The sequence below is a fragment of the Euprymna scolopes genome, chromosome 2 (assembly GCF_053919585.1).
Source record: "Euprymna scolopes isolate OS-2025 chromosome 2, ASM5391958v1, whole genome shotgun sequence".
NCBI lineage: Eukaryota > Metazoa > Mollusca > Cephalopoda > Sepiida > Sepiolidae > Euprymna > Euprymna scolopes.
In genome coordinates, this window is record NC_136483.1 from 24,269,378 (window position 1) to 24,292,101 (window position 22,724).

The window sequence follows — 22,724 nt, forward strand, 5'->3', positions numbered from 1 at the left end:
ATATATATATATATATATATATATATATATATATATATATATATATATATACATATATATATATATATATATATATATATATATATGTAGTAGAGATTTAGAAGGCTATCACAATGTGAGAAATGAGATATAGTCGGTGTTGGTAAGAGAAGACGAAAACAAGTGGCGATTTACAAATCAATAAGTACAGATATATATATATATGTCTATATATACATATATTTATTCAGTTGTATTAAATAAAAATGTCTTACTTGTTATGTCTGTGACAATATCCATACTATATTTCGGAAAAAATTCCCTTTTCAAATGGTGGACGTAACAGATCGATTCAAAACATGTCCATCATCTAACATGTTTTGAATCGATCTGTTACGTCTACCATTTGAAAAGGGAATTTTTTCCGAAATATATATATATATATATATATATATATATATATATATATTGTGATATTCAAAATTCTATTAGTTCAATCGTGAAATTTTGTAATAAAGAAATTCTTGTATAACCAACAAAGTTAATAATTCTGGAAGTAAAAAATGCTCTTAAAAATGCTTCTATTTCTATCTTTATTATTTTTTACCTCTTTTTTCATCCTAAACAAGGCATATTGTTACATGAACGTAAAGGGCTACTATTTGGAGTTATATCTAACAGGTCATTGTGGGGAGTTGAGTCACGAAATGTCAGTTCACATGACATTTAAACTTCTGCACGTCAGTACAGTTAGGGAAACAGAAAACGGAAGTAATTGAAAAGCCTAGCTGTTTGTAGGAACGACTTATTAAAATAGAAGGTTTTTCGGTATCTATGGATCTCAAGAGTGAAGGGGTGTGATTTTGCTGCTTGCCGAGTTGGTTGGTTCATGTACATCAAGGAGGCAAAATTACTGTTGTTTGTTTCCTTAAGACGTTTTTGAATATCTTTTTCACAAACCTTCTTCTGTTTGATAGCATTGTTGAGACGTTTCTCTTGTTGCAGCTGTGAAGTTGTGCGGTTGAGGGTTTCTCGTAAAAGTTCAGTTTCTTCTGTTTTGCTAACCAAATCCTTCTGCAAAATAAAAATGAGATCCACTTAAAATCAAGTTCTTTTATTAGTGAATGAGTTCAATTCATAGACAGAGGCAGACAAAAAGTTGTGAGAAATGTGAGATTTCAACAAAGCTTGCAGAAATTGTAAAATCGCAACAAATCTTACAAGAAATGTGAGATTTCAACAAATCTTGCAAAAATTGTAAAATTTCAACAAATCTTACAATAAATGTGAGATTTCAACAAGTCTCACAAAAAATGTGAGATTTCAACTTCAGCTGACATCATTCTAAGGTCTGTATTTCTATTAAAAGTGAGGAGGATTCTCTTACCTGGATTACTTTAGATGTTACAGAAATCTAGTCACTAAATACATGTTTATATATTTACTAGCGGGTGGTACCCGGCATTGCCCGGGTGTTTGGAGGTGTGTATTGTTTTTGGTAAATCAAAACTCCGGGTGTTTGTGTGGGGGGTGGGGGTTAAATAAAAAAAAGTTTTGGTAGGTAAGTATGAAGGATCGAACCTGAACCCTTGAATTGAAGTTGGAAATTAAAGTGTAAAAAAAAGTGCGACGTTAACCACTGGGCCACCACGAAATAGTAACGATAACATGTTTGAATTTATTTAAGTATTAACACTTGGCAGGTGCCCGTACTTAATGAGGTTAATTTTGACCACGGGGCAGTATTTTATTTACTGCAGGGCAGTATTTTTTTTTTGTTTCCCCAAGATGTTGGGTGGAAACCAGCTCCCCATAAAAAGGGGATTGTCCAAATTGAATAGCAATTGTCTGATATAAGGAGAAACTCCACATTGATCAAAGCTGATTGCTTTCGGACGTTTCCGGGAAAATACCGCCAGAATTAGTTTCACTTTTATTATACAAAAAAGCTTAATGCACATGCGGCGATCGAAAAATGTTGAATATTTATCTTTTCAAAGTCGAGCAAATTAAATAGACAGGCGACCCTCGTTGTTAACTCGTAGATATTATTATTTAGATGTGATATAAAAAGTTTTAAGAAGTGAGTCGACCGATCGCTTCTCGGAAAAAAGCCTTTCTCGGACATACACAAAAAGCGAACATACATACATACACACATTTTTGCTTTTATATTTATAGATTATAAAGTTGGTAGGATAATAATATAATATTAATTTTATATAAAAGAAACATTTGTTAGTTTTTAGTGTAAAAAAAGCATAAAAATACATTAATAGCGATGATAGTTAATATGTTGTGTACAGCTCAAAAAATCACTATGGATGATGATGTGAAGCCATAGAATCGAACAAAAATGAACACTTACTGCCAGTAAATCACTTTCACCTGATTTTCTACAAGCCAAATCTTCAGCTTTCCTGAAATAGAAGGAGAAAGACATAAGAAAAAAAAAGAAGAAACAATTTATTATTATTATTATTATTATTATTATTATTATTATTACAAAAATGATAATGATGATGATGTATATTACGTTAAGTTAGCTAGTGTGAATTTTGACAAGGGTCACACTGAGTGCATAATGATAATTCAGATCAAGATTTAATAAAAGATGGCTGACAAGGACGTGTCTGTAAAAAAGACAGGAGTTGAACAATATGAGGAAATGATGAATGACGTCACATTTTCGAGCAAGAAAAACAAAGATATTCAATTAGTATCTCTCAGGAATCCATGCGAACAAGAGACGGCAAATAATGTAGAAATAATCTAAAGTGAATGTTACTTCGATGTCTATCCATCTGCGTCACTCATTTCGTTAAGTTAGAAAGTTAAGTTTAAGAAGTAAATGATTATTAAAATAATATTAATCCCTCTCATCCTAAGTTCTATCTCTCCAATAATACCTAGAAGAAACTCAATGAACGTCTCCTTGTGACTTTCCTACCTGAAAGAGGTTTTATTCCTCTAACAACACTGAAGAAGAAATTAAGCAAATCATTCAACGGTCACTAGACAAGAAGAACCGGAAAGCGCATAAAAGGACCAACACATGTAAACATTTTGCAAATGTATGTAAAAAGATTTTTATTTGATTTATTAATCGCTTACTAATGAAAACGTTACAATAATTGAAAAAAAAACTTGTTTTGCGTAAATCATAAAAGGTCATGTAATTAAATGGTCCAATTTGTAATTTGAATGATGTAATGCGGGTGGGATGAGGTTGTTTTATTATAATATTCAATTATAAATGACATTTGCATGAAATAATTTATACAGTCTCATTACATCAGATTTCTACATAGATTGTTTGGTTTAGTTTGTTTTATAACATAGGAGGGCGCGCGATAAGTGATGGCCCTGATCCACTTCCCATAGCAGTAGAGCAACGTAACTTGCCACAGTTATTAGTCTTTCTCTACATGGGAACCACCCAGAGTTATGCATTTCTCCCATCGTTTGATGTAGCTCTGGAGACCGTTTTTGTAGAACACCCCAGGTTGGTCCTCCAACTACGACGTGACTTCAGAAATCAAGGCTGCATCATCTGGGAAACGCTTTCCTTTCAAAAACAACTTCATGGCTGGGAAGAGGTGAAAGTCAGAGGGTGCAAGGTCAGGAGAGTAGGGAGGATGGGGAAGGATTTCATAACCACACGCCCATGCTTCTGATCTGGCGACATGCGAGTTGTGGACCAGAGCATTGTCCTGCAGGAGGAGGGTACCTTTGCTGATCTTGCCCTGCCTCTTGATTTTGATAGCTTCCCTTAATTTCCTCAAAAGTGAAGCATAATAGGCTCCTGTAATTGTGGTACCCTTTGCCAGGATATCTGTAATCACTACCCCGTCCTGGTCCCAGAAGACTGTGAGCATGACCTTGGACGCGCAGAGCTGCACCCTTGCCTTCTTTGGAGGTGGTGAGTCCAAGTGCTTCCACTGCATTGACTGGGCTTTGGTCTCTGGCTGACTAGGATAGCTTCCGTACATTTATTGATGGACCCAGGTTTCATCCTGTGTAATCAGTCTTTTGAAAAACATTGACTCATCTTCTTAGCACATCTCCAAATTCATCCTCGAGCACTCGACGCGTTCTCCCTTCTGGAATGGTGTGAGCAACCTGGGAATCCATCTGACAAACACCTTATGCATATGCAAATCGTCATGAATTATAGTTTCCACAGACTCTGTACAAATCTTGACATCTTGGGCTATTTGGCGAATAGTAATGTGCCGATCTTCCAAAATGGCAGCCTCAACTTGACAGACAGATGCCTCATCAATGGCAGAAGGGGGGGGGGGTCGACCAGGTCTGAGAACTGTTTCCACAGACTTTCGGTCATGTTTGAATTCACGATGCCAGCGTTTTACAAGGTCATATGATGGGGCATTATCATCATAAGTTTCTTTCATTTCATCAAAAGTCTCCTTTGGTGCGCGTTCTTTCAAATACAAAAACTGGATCACTGCTGGACATTCAACAGTCTCCATATCACACCTGACTCAGTTCAAACACCTGTAAAACAGAAACCACAATAAGTCCAGAGCTGTAATTTGCCACATAACCCGTAGAGATATAAATCATTACACATACAAAATTTCAGCTAGATCAGACAACTGAAAGTAGGTCAGGGGCATTACTTATTGCACGCCCCTCATATATGTATTATATCTAAAATGTAAAGTCACTTTGGCCGGACTTTCCAGGTTAGACCTAAATAGCAATGTACCTCACACATCGAGTTGAATGGGGTCATATCATAGATGAATGGTAATATTTAATGCTATTAAAACAAAGCTCTTTTTCTTTTACAAGTATAAGAAACTTTTTCAGTCACCGATAGCATCATATCGTAGAGTCTATCATTCAAATCGTCAGCCTAATATTCACAGGTGACATGAATCGGAATAAATACATAAAAGATATTGCCCAGACTGCTGCAAATAAGGTGGACATCTTCTACCGTGCTAAAAACTTCTCACACTTGTCAGTTACTATTCGTCCATATATGGAGTATTGTTGTCACATCTGGAATGGTGCACTGACCACTAGCCTCTCTCTTTCACACAGGTTCCATGGAGAGCTACTAATCTAATAGGTCCCACATTATCTACCGAACTCCAGCCCCTGTCTCATCTCCACAATGTTGCATCATTGTGCTTTATTTAAAAGCACTTTAAAGGAATGTACTCTGATTAACTTATTGTGCTTGTGCCTCCTTGACATACATACGTCCGACTGGTCCATCAATCAGCAAAATCCTTCCACTTTGTTGTGTTCGGAGGTTATAATCACTGGGTATGATACTAAAAGTATACAGGCTTTTTTGTATTTTAACTCATTTTATTCACAGTAGAAACATTAAATTATTTACATGAGTGTTTGGTGTGTCGCCATCTTGCTAGTCTGTCCCTGCTCTGTCAAACTCTCCAATCCTCAAGGGCCATAACTCAAAGCAAAGGGCGATAACTCTTAACTTTCTTTATTAAGAGTTATGTTCCTTTTTTTATCGCTTTAACACCCTCCAATGTAAAGCATTCTACTCTAGTTGGTTATTTCCTCGACCTGTTAAACTTTGGAATTCCCTTCCATCTTCCTGTTTCTGCAACTAAACCAACATGCAGAAATGTAATGTGAATAAAGAACGCTTTTTTCTTTACGCACCCCTTATATGATTTATGTAGTAAATATTTTATTTATATTGCGGTTTAGTAACTTGCTTATTGTATTAATGTAATTATGATAGATGATGACAATTGTATGCTTTTATTTCTTTACCTCATCTTTGCCAAATCCTCTTCATAATTCTTGAAAAGGCGCTCCTTTTGGCCCAGCCTCTCTTGTTGGAGTTGGATTTCTTTCACAAGGTTTTCACAGGTTCGCTTCCTCGCTTGCAGTATCTGTGCCCTCTCATCCGACGGCATATGTGCCAACGATCGCAATCCGCTGTGGTCTTCGACTTCTAATGCAGCTAACAACTGCCTTAACATGTAAAGAAACTGCAGAGAAATAAACAAAAAGGTAAAAATTATTAAACAAATATCAAAAGATATGTTTTTCTATTACATCACTTTCTATTTTTTTTTTTTTTTTACATATGGGTCACCACTTATCAAGGCCCAGAAGCCACTTGGGGAATAAGGGTTATTGCGTATGCAGTAATCAATGAGATTGTATGGTAGTAATCATTAGTATTGGACATTTGATAGGGTATCTTACTTTAGGGAGCGGTTTGTCAGGAATTTGTTTATGCTGGACTTGAAGATATCCAAGTTGTAGTCAGGTGGGAAACAGGCAAACGGAACAAAGTTCCACAGTCGTGCACTTCTAAGAAAGAAGCTTTGCTCATGGAATCTACATTTGGATTTAGGCACAGATAAAGAGTGGGGAAAATTAATGATAGTAGTTTCAGCTAGACGATTGTTTATCGTGAAAGATTGGCGAGGGGGGACCACAGATTGGAGCTCAGACGAGCACTTGCCTTGAACATAACGATAAAACAAAGACAGGCTAACAACATCTCTTGTGTGGGAGAGAGGCTGCAGGGAAGAGAAAAGGGCATCCCCCACTAAGCCACAAAATCTATTTTGTACTCTGTCAAGGCAGGATAGGCTGCTTTTAGCAGCTCCTGCTCAGATGTGGCAGCAGTACTCCATCCTTGGACGAATTTGGCTTTTATACAGAATTGCATCAGTAGTGAGATATCTTCTGGAGCGGTAGAAGGATCCCACCATTTTCCCATCGTCCTTGGCAACAGACCTGATGTACGTGTTCCATTTCAGATCAGGAGTAAAGGTCAAACCCAGAAGCTTGTCAAAACATGGAGCCTCCCCAAGAAGAGCGCCATCCATTTCAATTGATGCCAGATGGGGATCAGAGCATTGATGATGTAAAGATAGAAGCTTGGTTTCGGATGCATTAAAAGTAACCAGCCACCTCTTCCCCCACTGTACATGGGCTCAAGATCAGAGAGAACTTTGTCATTTACAGCCTTTGATGTGTTGCCATCGATGGTCGTGTCATCAGCATAGATGTCAACAAATGATTTAAGTATGTGTTTTGGGAGATCATTGATGTAGATCAGGAAGAGAGTTGTGCCTAGGATGGATGCCTGAGGGACTCCAGCATTAATATTGAGGGCCTCTTATTTCTGCCCATCAACCACTACTCTTATGAGCCTATCAGAGAGAAATGATTTAATAATTGAGAAAATATTTCCAGTGATACCGTAGCTGGAACTCTTGTGAAGTAGACCCTTATGCCATACCTTATCGAAGGCCTTTGATATGTCAAGAGCAATTGCCCTGGAAAGGAGCCTTTGTCAAGAGATTCGCTAATCCTATGAGATATAACCATTAGCACATCTGCTGTAGATCTTGCGGAGCGGAAACCATATTGCATGTCACTAAGAAGGTTGTTTCTGCTGAGGTGGTTGACTACTTCTTAATTTAATATGGATTCAAACAACTTACTAATGACACACAGGAGACTTATTGGTCTGTACTGAGAGAGAGAGGACTTTTCATCTGAATTCTTAAATACAGGGCATACTAATGAGGTTTTCCAGGGTGTTGGAAAGCACTTCTCCTTAAGGCAACGCTTAAAGAGTTTTGTAAGTATAGGGGCAAGTTCTGGTTGAAGCTTTTCAGCACTATAACTGGAATGCCGTCAGTACCAGTTGATTTAACTGGAATCAAGGTTCTTGATTAGTTTGGCGACCTCATGCACAGATATTTGTATGTTACATAGTGTGTCGTCTGTTATAGGAGGAAATACGGGGAGTTTATGGCCTTCGTCGCTTAAGGTAGAATTAGCTGCAAAGTTCTTGGCAAATAGTCTAGCCTTGTCTGATGCTGACTAGATGACCATTGATGATAGTTGGGATAGAACGCACGCTTCTGTTCAGGATCTTGTTTGCTATTTGCCAGAACTGGTGGGAACCAAGCCGTTGCTCAGCTACTTTGGATTTAACGGACTGAGCATATAGCTCTCTTGCATTTTTTATTACTCTTTTACAGTGGTTGCTGGCAGTCCTGAAAGCAGCTTTAGTGTCAGTACATCTATTACGTTCGTAGCTATGGAAAAAGTGATTTCTGTGCACAATGGCAGCAGTACATTCTGGGGAGAACCATGGTTGGCTGTTAAGTTTTTGTTGGAATTTTTTTGATGGTATGAATCGGTCTATGCCTACAATTAACCAGTCGGTCAGGTCTGATACTATGGAGGGCACATCCTTTTTAAACCTGGAATGCAAAGGTAGATCAGATATAAATGTACGGAAGCTATCCCAGTCAGCCATATTTTAATTAAATTTACTTTCAAGCCCATCAGAAAAATTAATGAAATATTTATACTGTAAACAAAATAAAACAGCATGCCTTACCTTGTGTAAAACTGCCTCTTTATGTTTCAGAATTTTTTTAGATGAGGCTTAATAATTTTGTATTATTTAGATTATTTGGACTACAGTTCTCATCTTGAGTGTTATTTTCACAATTTTTTCAATCAATGTAACCTTCGACCTTCTTCAGTTGTATCTCGTCAAATCTGTGAATCTTTCTGTAAAACTGGAATCTGCACAGAATTTTGAATGAAATCGACAAGGACCCATGGTGTTGTGGATAATGTACTTGGTAATATTCAGTTGCAAGGTACACTTTTCTGGGGGTTGATGGTTCAATCCGCAGTGCGGGCCACACTCAAAATACAATTGCAAATTATTTAGGACTTGTACTCAGTCATGGCTGATGGAACGAAAGCATGCCAGAGCCGTGGATTAAATAAAGGGTTCCATTCGAAATTATGTGCAGATTCTAGAGTTCAACAGAGTTTGACAAGATACAGCTGAAGAATGGTCGAAGGTCACATCGACTGAAACGTTGTGAAAATAACACTAAAAATAAGAACAGTATTCTGAAGAATACAAATGATATGTACAGTTTAATGCTGGGTTGGTATACAACGATATGCACCTCTCAGCCCTTGCTTTTTGCTTTGGTTTTGTAATAAATACAGCATAATCGCGTTGACACACCCGTTCTCATCAGAACCGAAGTTAAGCAAAGTTGAGCCTGGTTAGTACCAAATGGGTGATCATTTAGGGATTCTAGGCACTGTATGTGCTCTCCGCTTATCTCTGCATTTGTTTCCAGTCTTCCTGTACATACATTTCACTTGCTACTGGTATTTAAAAACGTTGACTCAGGAGAGGTGTGGTTTGAGATTGTGCAACTCCTGCCACAAAAAGTTAACACCCCTTTGTGAGTATCCATAGTCTGTCAAAAACTGACGGAGCCCTTTGTAATAAATACAGAAAATAATGAAAGGATATTTTCAACCTGACAAATAAAATTCAGAATTTTCTTTAAACAAACATAAAACAGGAATATTTTAAGGCGAGTTGGGATTATGGTTAGGATTATGTTTAAGATTGACTTACTGATATTTCACTGGCTTCTAAAGCATCTGCTGTTTCTTTATGAGCACTTCTTTCGATTTCTGCTTCTGGATTGGATCCCATATTTTCTTTTACATTTATTGGAAGAGAAAGATTCGCAGAATTGTTTCGGTCAAATCTGTAAAATTCATTCCGGTCGGATAAGCTTTTTGCACGATGCTTTAAAGACGGTTTGCTAGCATCAACTCCACTACTAAAACCACCATCTGTAAAAAGACATTAAACATTGAAATAATAGGAGTCACTTTCAAATTGGCATAACCACTCCCCCTTTTTTGTGTATTTATTTTGGGACATTTATACAATATATAAAAGTGGGTTTTTAATCTAATAGATCCCATCACAACCGACGAAATGAACTTTGCTTAATTCAAATCCTATCAGGTCTATTAGGGACCATTTACATACTATTACAATTGGTAGTACCTCATACAACCCTATTAGTAAAATACGAACTTGTGTTTATTTACACATTTATATTTCATTTTTATATTTCATTTGCATATTTATATTTCAAATACAGAATAAAATGATCTCGATTTTTCCCATGCATTTACAGTTTTAATAAAATAAATAACCCAACGTACGAGGACGTGCAATAAGTAATGCCCCTGACCCACTTCCCATAGCAGTAGAGCAACGTAACTTGCCACAGTTATTAGTCTTTCTCTACATAGGAACCACCCAGAGTTAAGCATTTCTCCCATCGTTTGATGCAGCTCTGGAGACCGTTTTTGTAGAACACCCCAGGTTGGTCCTCCAACTATGACGTGACTTCAGAAATCAAAGCAGCAGCATCTGGGAAACGCTTTCCTTTCAAAAACAACTTCATGGGTGGGAAGAGGTGAAAGTCAGAGGGTGCAAGGTCAGGAGAGTAGAGAGGATGGGGAAAGATTTCATAACCACAGCCCGTGCTTCTGATCTGGCGACATGCGAGTTGTGGACCGGAGCGTTGTCCTGAAGGAGGAGGGTACCTTTGCTGATCTTGCCTCGCCTCTTGATTTTGATAGCTTCCTTTAATTTCCTCAAAAGTGAAGCATAATAGGCTCCTGTAATTGTGGTATTCTTTGCCAGGAAATCTGTCATCACTACTCCATCCTGGTCCCAGAAGACTGTGAGCATGACCTTGCCAGCGGAGGGCTGCACCCTTGCCTTCTTTGGAGGTGGTGAGTCCAAGTGCTTCGATTGCATTGACTGGGCTTTGGTCTCTGGATCATAGTGATTGACCCAGGTTTCATCCTGTGTAATCAGTCTTTTGAAAAACATTGACTCATCTTCTTGGCACATTTCCAAATTCATCCTCAAGCACTCGACGCGTTCTCCCTTCTGGAATGGTATAAGCAACCTGGGAATCCATCTGACAGACACCTTATGCATATGCAAATGGTCATGAATTATAGTTTCCACAGACCCTGTACTAATCTTGACATCTTGGACTATTTGCCGAATAGTAATGCGCCGATCTTCCAAAATGGCAGCCTCAACTTGACGTACAGATGTCTCATCAATTGCAGAAGGGGGGGTCGACCAGGTCTGAGAGCTGTTTTGATAGACTTCCGGCCATGTTTGAATTCACGATGCCAGCGTTTTACAAGGTCATATGATGGGGCGTTATCACCATAAGTTTCTTTCATTTCATCAAAAGTCTCCTGTGGTGTGCATCCTTTCAAATACAAAAACCGGATCACTGCTCGACATTCAACAGGCTCCATTTCACACCTGACTCAGTTCAAACACCTGTAAAACAGAAACCACAATTAGGTCAGAGCTGTAATTTGCCACATAACCCGTAGAGATATAAATCATTGCACATGCAAAATTTCAGCTAGATCAGACAACTGGTGTTATGGTGAAGCAAGGTGCGAACGAACTCAAAATCCAGGCCAACAAAAATGGACCCGAGAATTGACGCATTTCGTTTTATGGATCAGGCCGTTGTATGGAGCAAGGTTCAAAGGAACTTAAATCCTGGTCACGGCACCAAATTGTATATATGTTATATACTGAGTGGTAATAAGATGACGTATATTCTGTATTGTTGTTGTTGTTCGTCTTAGGAGAGTCTTAGTGAGATATCTAGGGACAGGGTACATACTACTACAGCCACACCAAGCAATAAGTAGTGCCCCTGACCCACTTCCAGTGTTATATACTGGGTGGTAATAAGATGACGTATATTCTGTATATATCGACCCGTTTTTGTTGATGTTTCCAACATGTGCCAATCGTTAGATATCGTTGAATATCGTTTATTCCCCGGCGAGCTGGTTGTGTTCCCAAAACGTTCCTCAACCAAGTAACTCTCCTCAATTAAATCAAACTATGTTCACGATAAAAGAAATTGTAGAAATGTGAGTTTGCGCATGCGTGCGTACATACGGGAGCATGCATCTATTTATATAGAAGATTTTGATGTGTCTAAAAAGTTATTTATTGTTGTAAAATTTATGTTAAGTAAGTAAAAATTATTAAGTATGGTTGTATTGTATAAATAAGTGCGAAACGATGTATCCATTTCAATGTATTAGAATACGTACGTACCTTAATAGGCGGACATTTGTAAAAGTAAACAGAATCACGACAGAAGAAATTAAAGATTACTCAATCTACTGATAATGTGAAAGTATGTACGCCAGTCTGCCCATTTCGATTCATCTCTATTTTTCTCCCATTCTACTGATAATGTGAATGCACCTTTTAAAACGTTTAATATGTGAAGTATTTTTTAATTTAACAAATTTTATAATTATTATTGTAAAATATTATTTTCGTATTAAAATATCATTTAATTTTATGCTGACTAACACGAACATCTGAAAAATAAGTCTCGACCTCAACAGCTTTCTATTTAAAAGGAGAAAAAATCTAAACCTTAATAAAATATATTTGTGCCCATAACTGACAAAAATAAGTTAACTCGAATCAAATAGGGATATACCATTGCAAACAAACACAGACAGAATTCGATGAACGACATTACCATTATTATTTTTTTATATTTTTTTGCAAATTAATCCACCGGGCAAATATATATATAATAATCAATAGAGGATTGATTCTATAATAATACTGCATAAATTAAAATATCATGTTTAAGCGTATTGTACAACCAGACAACGCTGGGCAGCCAGTTAGACTATATATATATATATATATATATATATGTATTTATATATATATATATATATCACTTTACTGAAAAGGACATAAACGTCACATTCATACGCAAAAATAGATTTCACCTCTCATCTAAGACAAGATGGTCGAAAAAGGCAAAAGTCTAAAAAATTACCTAACAAGATTCTAGCACGATAAACATTGATTTAAGATAAAGAACAGAATCAATTTTCATTAAAAGAAACTATTCCAGCATCTTCGGATTTATTTATAACTACAAAAAACACGTTTCTTACTAGAAATGGCAGATGAATTTGCCATACTGTTTGGAAAGAAGCATTTTTAGAGGGTAAGTATCGAGTAAAAAACATGTATTTAAAAATGTTTGATGATAGGTTTAGTAGGAAAAATATGATTAGGCACAGAATTAATAGAGTGTTACTATGGCAAATTCATCTGCCAGTTCAATTACCATAAAATAAATATGTACAAGGAGAAAGGAAGGAGAGAAGAGAAAAAAAGGGGGAGATTATACATATATATTAATATATAATGGATATTATTATTAGAAAAACAAAACAAAAAATTTGTAAAAGAGAGTGTGAATAAGGAAGGATATATCCCGCATATAAATATACAGGAAAGAGATAGAAAAAAAGGGGGGGGGCATTTGTATCTCTTACATAGAAAATATACACAAGAGAGAGGGAGTAGGAAATTTATACATATTCATGCATAAATATACATATATACATATACAAATACGGTATCTTCCTGCAAGTCACCTAAAAGGTGAATGTATTAATAGGCTCTGGATTATGGATGATCTCCTTAATGTGCGCCCTAACAGGAAGATGTTACATAGTCCACTACACATTTCAGGTAATTACCTTTCCAACGAGCCTTCATTTGTTAAATTCTAATCAATAGTCGCTGAGATTTGGAACTTATAAAATTGCCAAAAAAAGGTGATATATATATATATATATATATATATATATATATATATATATATATATATATATATATATATATAATGCGTCAATCGCTTTATTGCAGAATAGTTAAAGGTCAATATTTCACTAAATATACGTCACAATAAAATTAAAATTATATCATCAAATGACTGTGTCACGGTTAGTTATTTACCAAAATTTTATTCAAATCCATGCGATATTCACGAAGTTATATTTTATTTATTATCAAATAATTTATACTGTCCATCGCTTTATTGCAGATCTTTTAAAATACCAAAAAAGGGCGATTAACGGTTATGGAAAAGGAAAGGATTGTTGCTGGATTCGCAAAAGAATTGTCATCAAAGATTGAGTTATGGAGCTTGAAAGGGATCTAGAAGTTTAGTTTCATTCGCGAACAATCCCAACACCAAATCCAGAAAGGATAAGGACACCAGGAGAAACCTTTCACATCGTGATATTCGGAAAATTTATAGGGAAATCAATCGAAACCCAAACAGTACTAGTGCTTCCATTTATGCAAGAGCTGGAATCGCTCCAAGATCCAGGCAGGCCCGATATAATGTGTGTAATGAGATGGCAAGGAACATCAAAACTATTCCAAGGCCTCACTTAAACGAAAATATCCCACCCACATAACCCATTCTCCACCCCTTTCGCCATAAGCACCGAAACTCGAATGACAAGTGTCAGTGAGTGGAAAACTTTCCAACGCGATGGTGGTGCCTTTTTGGCAAAGAAGAAATAAGTTTAATGAATATCTGAACACGTTGAAACTCCCGACCGATTTTTTTGAAAATATCAGTGCTAAATTGTCCTTATTATAATTACTTTGTTTGAAGTGTCTCTTGGGAAGAAGAAAAACTGAACACTCTTAAACGGAAATTACAGTAATCTATATCTATTCCATTTTCATTTCATCCGTAATTATGGGAGGGGAATTTATCTTCAAATATCTTAAATTTCAAATTAGAGCGACGGACTTATACTAAGTAAATATTAATAAGTCCTTACCGCCTCCCTTTTTTTAATGGAGAGAAGACAATGCATTGTGGATGCGTTATTGGTAGTTCTCGTTACTCTCGCTTCCTCTTATTTGTCCCTCAGTCCTCAATGAGTGATGTTTCTGACAAAAGGTGAAGAAAAAGCTGCTCTCCAGGACCACAGTACTTCGTGAACAGTAGCCTGAGATGTCGAAAATTTTTTGTTCCTATGTCTATCCTTGTGGCCATGTCACTAGTAAGGGTGCTGGAGGTAAACGTTTCATCTGAGCTGACGTTATCCACCTGATAGTCAGGGACCCGAACCTTGAATTAACCACTAAGGAGGCCATCCTATCAAACGGTGTAAAATACGGGGGCTGCTGTATTGCCATTTGGTGAATGGACTCTGGACCATGCAGTAGTTTCTGGTGGGGCCTCTCGATGCCATACTAGTGGGTAACTGTTACGGCTTTACCTTATCATGGCTATAAAAAAAAAATCCTCTCTTTTTCTCTCTTACTTTCCCTCTCTGTCCTGCTCTAACCAAGTCTGTCGACCTGTTCCACAAATCCCAATCCTCAACATGAAATACCTCCAGAAAAATAACACGTGTAAACCTAGAACCCCATCCTCCAACACAGACCCTTCCTACCATGTCTCCTTTTCCAACATCAGGGGTCTACGTTCCAACTTTCCAGAGGTTGAAACCCAATTACAGGAGACGAAACCAGACATATTCTTCCTAAGTGAAACTGGCATAAGGCCGACCACTTCCCTTGACGAATTCATAATTAAAGGATACTCGAACTTTATATCTAAATCTAACCCCCAAGATCGCCATGGACATGGAATATGTGCCTACATTAAAGATGGTTTTCCGTGTGGTAGGGGTATCTCCAGAGAAGACCCTAATTTACCTTATATGTGCTTCTGGGTTACACTTGCTTACACCACTGCATTTATATTTGCCTTCTATCGCCCCCACAATAGCAGAGTTACTATCTTTAAGATCATATCTGAAAAAATTGACCACATCCTGTCTGCTCACCCTTCAGCTAACATCCACATTTGTGGTGACTTCAATGTCCACAATGTGGAATGGCTGACCCACTCTAACAAGACAGATGATGAGGGGAGGTTCTGTCATGATTTTGCCATTGCGTATGACCTCACCCAGATTGTCCCGAACCCACCCGAGTGCCCGATACTTCCGGTCAGTATGATAGCCTTCTAGACCTTTTTCTCACAACTTCCCCTGAGCTATGTTCATGTTCTGTTCTGTCTCCTCTGGGATCTTCCGACCACTCGGTTGTATCAGTTAAGATAAAAACGAAATGCAATAAGTCTTCAGATGTACCTCTTCACCATACTATATATCGATAGTCTACCGCTGACTGGGATAGCTTCTGTACACTTATATTCGATCTACCCCTACATTCCATGTTTAAGAAGGATGTGTCCTCCATAGTATCAGACCTGACCGAATGGCTAATTGTATGCATAGACCGATTCATATCATCCAAAAAATTCCAACAAAAACCTAACAGTCAGCCATGATTCTCTTCAGAATGTACTGCTGCTATTGTGCACAGAAATCACTTTTTCCATAGCTACCAACGTAATAAATGCACTTAGATTAAAGCTGCCTTCAGGACTGCCAGCAACCACTGTAAAAGAGTAATAAACAATGCAAGAGAGCTATATGCTCAGTCCGTTAATTCCAAAGTAGCTGAGCAGCGGCTTGGTTCCTACCATTTTTGGCAAATAGCAAACAGGATCCTGAACAGAAGCGTGCATTCTATCTCAACCATCATCAATGGATCTGAGGTCATCTCGTCAGCATCAGATAAGGCCAAACTATTTGCCAAGAACTTTGCAGCTAATTTTAACCTATGCGACGAAGGACATCAACTCCCCGTATTTCCTCCTATAACAGACAACATGCTCTGCAACATACAAATATCTGTGCGTGAGGTCGCCAAGCTAATCGAGAACCTTGATTCCAGTAAAGCAACTGGCCCTGACGGCATTCCAGTTATAGAGCTGAAAAAGCTACAACCAGAACTTGCCCCCATACTTACAAAACTGTTTAAGCGTTGCCTTAAAGAGAAGTGCTTCCCAACACCCTGGAAAACCTCATCAGTATGCCCTGTATTTAAGAATTCAGGTGATAAGTCATCTTCCTCTCAGTACAGACCAATAAGTCTCCTGTGTGTCATGAGTAAGTTGCTGGAATCCATATTAAATAGAGAAGTAGTCAACCACCTCAGCAGAAATAACCTTCTTAGTGACATGCAATATGGTTTCCGCTCTGCCAGATCTACAGCAGATGTGCTAACTGTTATATCTCATAGGATTAGCGAATCTCTTGACAAAGGCTTCCTCTCTAGGGCAATTGCTCTTGACATATCCAAGGCCTTCGATAAGGTATGTCATAAGGGACTACTTCACAAGATTTTCAGCTATGGTATAGCTGGAAATGTTTTCTCAATCATTAAATCATTTCTCTCTGATAGGCTCATAAGAGTAGTGGTTGATGGGCAGAAATCAGAGCCCCTCAATATTAATGCTGGAGTCCCTGAGGGGACCATGCTAGGCCCAACTCTCTTCCTGATATGCATCAATGATCTCCCTAAACACATACTTAAATCATTCATTGACATCTATGCTGATGACACGACCATCTATGGCAACACATCAAAGGCCGTAAATGAAAAAGTTCTCTCAGATTCTCTCTCCTCTGATCTTGAGTGCATGGTATAGTGGGGGAGGAGGTGGCTGGTTACTTTTAATGCATCTAAAACCAAGCTTCTATCTTTACCTCATCAACGCTCTGATCCCCATCTGGTATCAATTGAAATGGGTGGCTCTCGTCTAGGGAAGCTCCATATTTTGATAAGCTTCTGGGTTTGACCTTTACTCCTGACCTGAAATGGAACATGTACATCAAGTCAGTTGCCAAGGTCACTGGAAAAATGGTAGGATCTTCGTGGCCTAGTGGGTGATGCCCTTTTCTCTTCCCTGCAACCTCTCTCCCACAGGAGAGACGTTGCGAGCCTGTCTTTGTTTTATCGTTACTACCATGGCAGGTGCTCGTCTGAACTCCAATATCTGGTCCCCCCTCTCCAATCTTTCACGATAAACACCCGCCTAGCTGAAACCACTGTCACAAATTTTTCCCACTCCTGATCTGTGCCAAAATCAAAACGTAGATTCCATGAACAAAGCTTCTTTCTTAGAAGTGTACGCCTGTAGAACTCTGTTCCGGTTGCCTGTTTCCCACCTGACTACAACCTGGATGTCTTCAAGTCCAATGTAAACAAATTCCTGATGAACCGCCCTCTTAAGTAAGACACTTTATCAAATCTCCAACACTAACATACTGTACACACAATAATCCTTATCCCCGAGTGGCTTCTGGGCCTTGATGAATAGTGACTACCTTGTTAAAAAAAAAACAAACAAAAAAACTTGAGCAAACAACATAGGGAAAAATAGAATGGCTTGGGCATAAAATTACATGAAAATGGATTTCCAACGTGTCCTATTTACAGATGAGACTCATGCTACTCTTGACGGTCTAGATGGATGGGCCAAAGTTTGGAACCTGAACGGAACTCCAACCCCTTACAGAGTTCATCACCAACAAGGAGGTGAAGGCATCATGTTTTGGACGGGAATCATTGGGAATAAGTTGGTTGGACCATTCAGAGTTCCAGAGGGTGTAAAACTTACCAGCAATGCATACATACCTTTTTTGGATAAACATTTGTCACCGTGGCTAGATGACCTAACATTGTCATGTCGCTTTCAGATGATTTTTACGCATGACAATGCACCATCCCATTCTGCTAGAGCGACTGTAACCTTCCTTGAATCTATGGGCTTCTTTGGAGAAACCCTCATGAGCTGGCCACCGTGTTCTCCGGATTTAACATCTCTGGTCAATATTGAAAAGAGGTGTTTATGAGGAGGAGAGCAATTTACTTCAAAGGATGGCCCATGGAAGAAAGTAGTTGATGTCGCCAGAACCATAACTCCTTTTCAGATCAAACAATTGACTTCTTCGGTGGAAGTTATTTACAAAACTGGTGGATATGGCGATAAATAATTCATTTATTTGAAGCTTAGCACCTATGATGTGCTTTTGTTTATTATTCTTTAACAGAAAAATATAATAAAAAGTAAAGTTTTCATGATTAGACATTGTATTTTTCCCCTAATACAACATTTTAAGAGACCTGCAATAAAGCGATGGACAGTGGAAATTCCTTGATAAAGAATAAAATATCATAATTTTGTGAATATCTCATGAATTTGAATAAAATTTAGGGAAATAAAGCAGTCATTTGATTATAGAATTTTGTTTTTTTTTGTGACATATATTTAGTGAAATATTGATATTTTATCAATCTACAATAAAGCGATAGACCCAGTTTTATATATATATATATATATATATATATATATATATATATATATATATATATATATATATATATATATATATGTATACACACACTTGTAGCACAATTGAATATTAAAATGCTCATAGCTTTGGTTCTATGGAACAAAAGTACATGACAATTTGCAGGTTTTTTAAAGATTATAATATGAATAAATTTTATGACAATTGATAAAAAAAGAACCTATATTTTCAAATCAGTAAAATATGTTCAAATTTGCTTACATTTGTTAATATAGTCTCCTGGCAGGCCAGCTTTAGTTTTGCTGCTTTAGGTTGTGTTTTGCTTGGGGTTTTTTTTTTTGCTTGGTTGTCTCCCCTGTGGCCTTGCCAGGCCACTAATGTAGGAAATCACATTGCTAAACACTGGAAGCTCCATATGCTCATACAAAGAACATTGCATTTATGCACTAATGACAGTTTATTTCATTTACCCATATGCTCCACCCAAAAAGGAAACATATGTTAGTCAACCATAGACAGACTGTTTGGCTCTCTCACAACTCTTCAGTGCAGACAAACAAGCAACTACCTCAAGCTGGAATTGAAACTCAACCGTCTAGACGACAGTCAACGCTTATATATATTAAAAAAAAAATTTTTTTTAAACACGTGGACAAATGTCAGAACATGATTTTTTTTTTTTTTTTTTTTTTTTTTGCAATATCGGTACACCTAGTTGTTAGCTTTCAAGGAAACAGCCTAGCGTACTCAGAGTCAGGTGACTGTCTGAGCTAATCCAAAATTGGCAATGAAGGCAATGCATCACTGAAGATCTCACTTGAAGCACCTGAAGAATGTATTTCACGATATTTCACATAATGACACACAAAATATAGAGAAAGAATGAAACATGAAACAATGCTAAGTGTAAAATTCCACAAAGATACAAAACATAAATTTATTTTAATTGGAAAATAAATGAAATGACATTTTTTCTTCTTTCGAAATTTTACTTTGGCATTCTTCTCTGTCTCTATTTCGTATATCATGATGAGATGCTTCAATGCTATGAACAAAATAAAATGTATTTTGTACATGTACATGCGTATTCAATTCGTAGATTAGAGTACTTGTACCTAAAAAATGATGAAGAGACATGTTATACTTTTCAAAAACTTCAACTAAACATTTAATAATATGCAAAATTTTAATATAAAAAATAGAATATACAAGCCCTAATATTTACGGTTAGAACATATATATATATATATATATATATATATATATATATATATATATATATATATATATATATATAGCCAGTAGAGTTTAGTTTCCTAGAAGTACATTCAATGAAACAACATGTGTCTACCAAAGAGTGCTCAATGAGTGAACAGAGCAGGTATATTAAATTTATTTATACAAACATTAATGGCTACATATGTGCATACATGTTTGTGTAATCACCCGAGTTTTCAACGGTAATTCTTGGCCTGAAGACGTAATCCCCCAACGCGGGTGATTACAGAAACATGTATGCATATATGTAGCCATTAATGTTTGTATAAATAATTTTAATATATATATATATATATATATATATATATATATATATATATATATATATATATATATTATATATATATATATATATATATATATAATTGTGCATGTCAACATACTTAAAGGAATAAATGGTAAGATGGTCAACATTCTTAAAATTTAAAATATAGACTTTTGTCATATATATATATATATATATATATATATATATATATATATATATGACAAAAGTCTATATTTTAAAATTTAAGAATGTTGACCATCTTACCATTTATTCCTTTAAGTATGTTGACATGCACAATTCTTGACAGCACCTGTTTTGTAGTGTAAATCATTCATTTGATTATTATATCAATCAATTAATCTATTTCGCCCTTAACTCATCAGAAGAAAAAGCACTTATCAATATTTTTAAAAGAAAATAAATGCATATGGACATGATTACAAAATCCGAAACGTGGGAGAGAAGTTGAGTTAAGGGCGAAATAGATCCATTGATTGATATAATAATTAAATGAATGATTTTGCGCTACGAAACAGGTGCTGTCAAGAATTGTGCATACATACTTCAAATAAATGGTAATGATGGTCAACATCTTATAATCTGGAATATAGATTTTTGTCATTTATTTGTTATATGCTCTTTAATTACATTGAGCTTCATAAATTAAAGGATTGGTATAAATAAAAGGTGAAATATAATTGAAGAATCATATTTACACACACACACACATTATATATGTAACCCCTCCAGTGCAGCTCAGCTCAGGTGCATAGCCTTGTGATTGAAATGCACCCGTAGCCGATACCTGTGGCATTACCCATGGTTTTGTCTAGTAGTCGCATTCGTCTTCGCCGTTGTCGTAGGTCGCTCTCCGGTTCTGCTTTCAAATCAGCTTCCAACCGTCACCTGGGCTATCGGAGAAATATATTGCATTCACAACGGCGTTCCAATCAAAGAAAATAAAGTCAAAACTTAATTGGTTTTTCTTAACATAGAATTGATTATTGTCTTTAAATTTACAAATAATAGTTACACACTGGCCTAGTCATGCAACTTAGGGGGCTGGCAGTTTTGTTTCTTTTACCAAGTTCTCCGTTCTTCATCTACCATCAGTCCACGGAAAGGGATCAGCGAAAAAAGACCCCAATTAGCCAAGTGTCTTGTTTTTATCAAATCAGTAATTCCTCCTTCCACCTTTCTGGAGTCACTCTTTTTCTCTTTCCTTTCCTCTTTTGAATTTCCTCCCTCTCTCTGTTTCCCTGATTTCTACTCCTCCTTTCGGCTTTATCTATCCCCATTTTTAACCCTCATTGCACTGAGGTGTTCCTTATCATGTAATTAGGAGTTATTAGTCACCCCTCACCCCCGATTCCCACCCCAAGCTGTCAGCTTAAGAATCTCTGGATTTCTTCGTATTGCTCAACAGAGGGTTTAAAAACAACCTTTTCGTTGTTAACGGATTTCTAACAATAAGATAAGAACAATTATTTGTTTTTTCTCTCTCTGACAAAATCCCATAGACATTTCTGTTTAAAACAACATCAAACCATCATCATCATCATCATTAGAATTCAGCCGTGCGAATTCCTCTGAATTCGTGTCGACTAGCAAGGTCACTCGGCATCGCTCGGTCCGCATTATGTCATATATATATATATATATATATATATATATATACGAGGTGTGTTCCAAAGGTAATGCCTCCTATTTTTTCCGCCCAAATGGACCAGAGGAGATTGCACATTGCATTGTTATGATGACTGACCTTATGCATTCATGACCTGAAAGTTCCATCACTCTATTGCAGATATTATTAGTGTGAGACTATAAGAAAGCAACCTCTGTCATGGACGTGCATCAGAAGCAGAAATACGTCATTGAATTCCTAGCAAAAGTGCATTGAGAACGATGGTAACTATATAGAAAAATGAATTCCGAAACATAAAAGGGTTGCTTGTTTTAATGGTACTACTTCCAGCTTTGTAGCTGTTTAACTTTTTGTGTTAAAAATATATTCACCAATAGTGATGCCCCTTCTTAGATGATAACCAAGCTATCACTGGTCGGGGTGGGGACAGAGAAGATTCTCTAATTTGCGTCATATCATAGTCTAGCCCTACAAATAGGAGAATTAACATGAACTTCTAAGGAAAGCAAAAAAATATCTCAGCAGGCACAAGCAGTGTATCGAAGGTAATATGCTTCAACTCTAACCTGGGTATGACTTTAGAAG

General features: G+C 36.9%; 1 protein-coding gene across 1 annotated transcript in view; it reads right to left on the minus strand.

Moving 5' to 3' along the window:
* LOC145289786 (forkhead-associated domain-containing protein 1-like) overlaps positions 1–22,724 on the minus strand; it is a 129,844-nt gene that overhangs the window by 16,481 nt on the left and 90,639 nt on the right. Inside the window, exons 20-23 of the mRNA XM_080136437.1 lie at positions 9,422–9,645; positions 5,761–5,981; positions 2,348–2,399; positions 940–1,053 (exon numbers count right to left, since the gene is read on the minus strand). Coding sequence (XP_079992563.1) covers positions 940–1,053; positions 2,348–2,399; positions 5,761–5,981; positions 9,422–9,645 — 611 coding nt within the window. The remainder of the gene's footprint in view (positions 1–939; positions 1,054–2,347; positions 2,400–5,760; positions 5,982–9,421; positions 9,646–22,724) is intronic.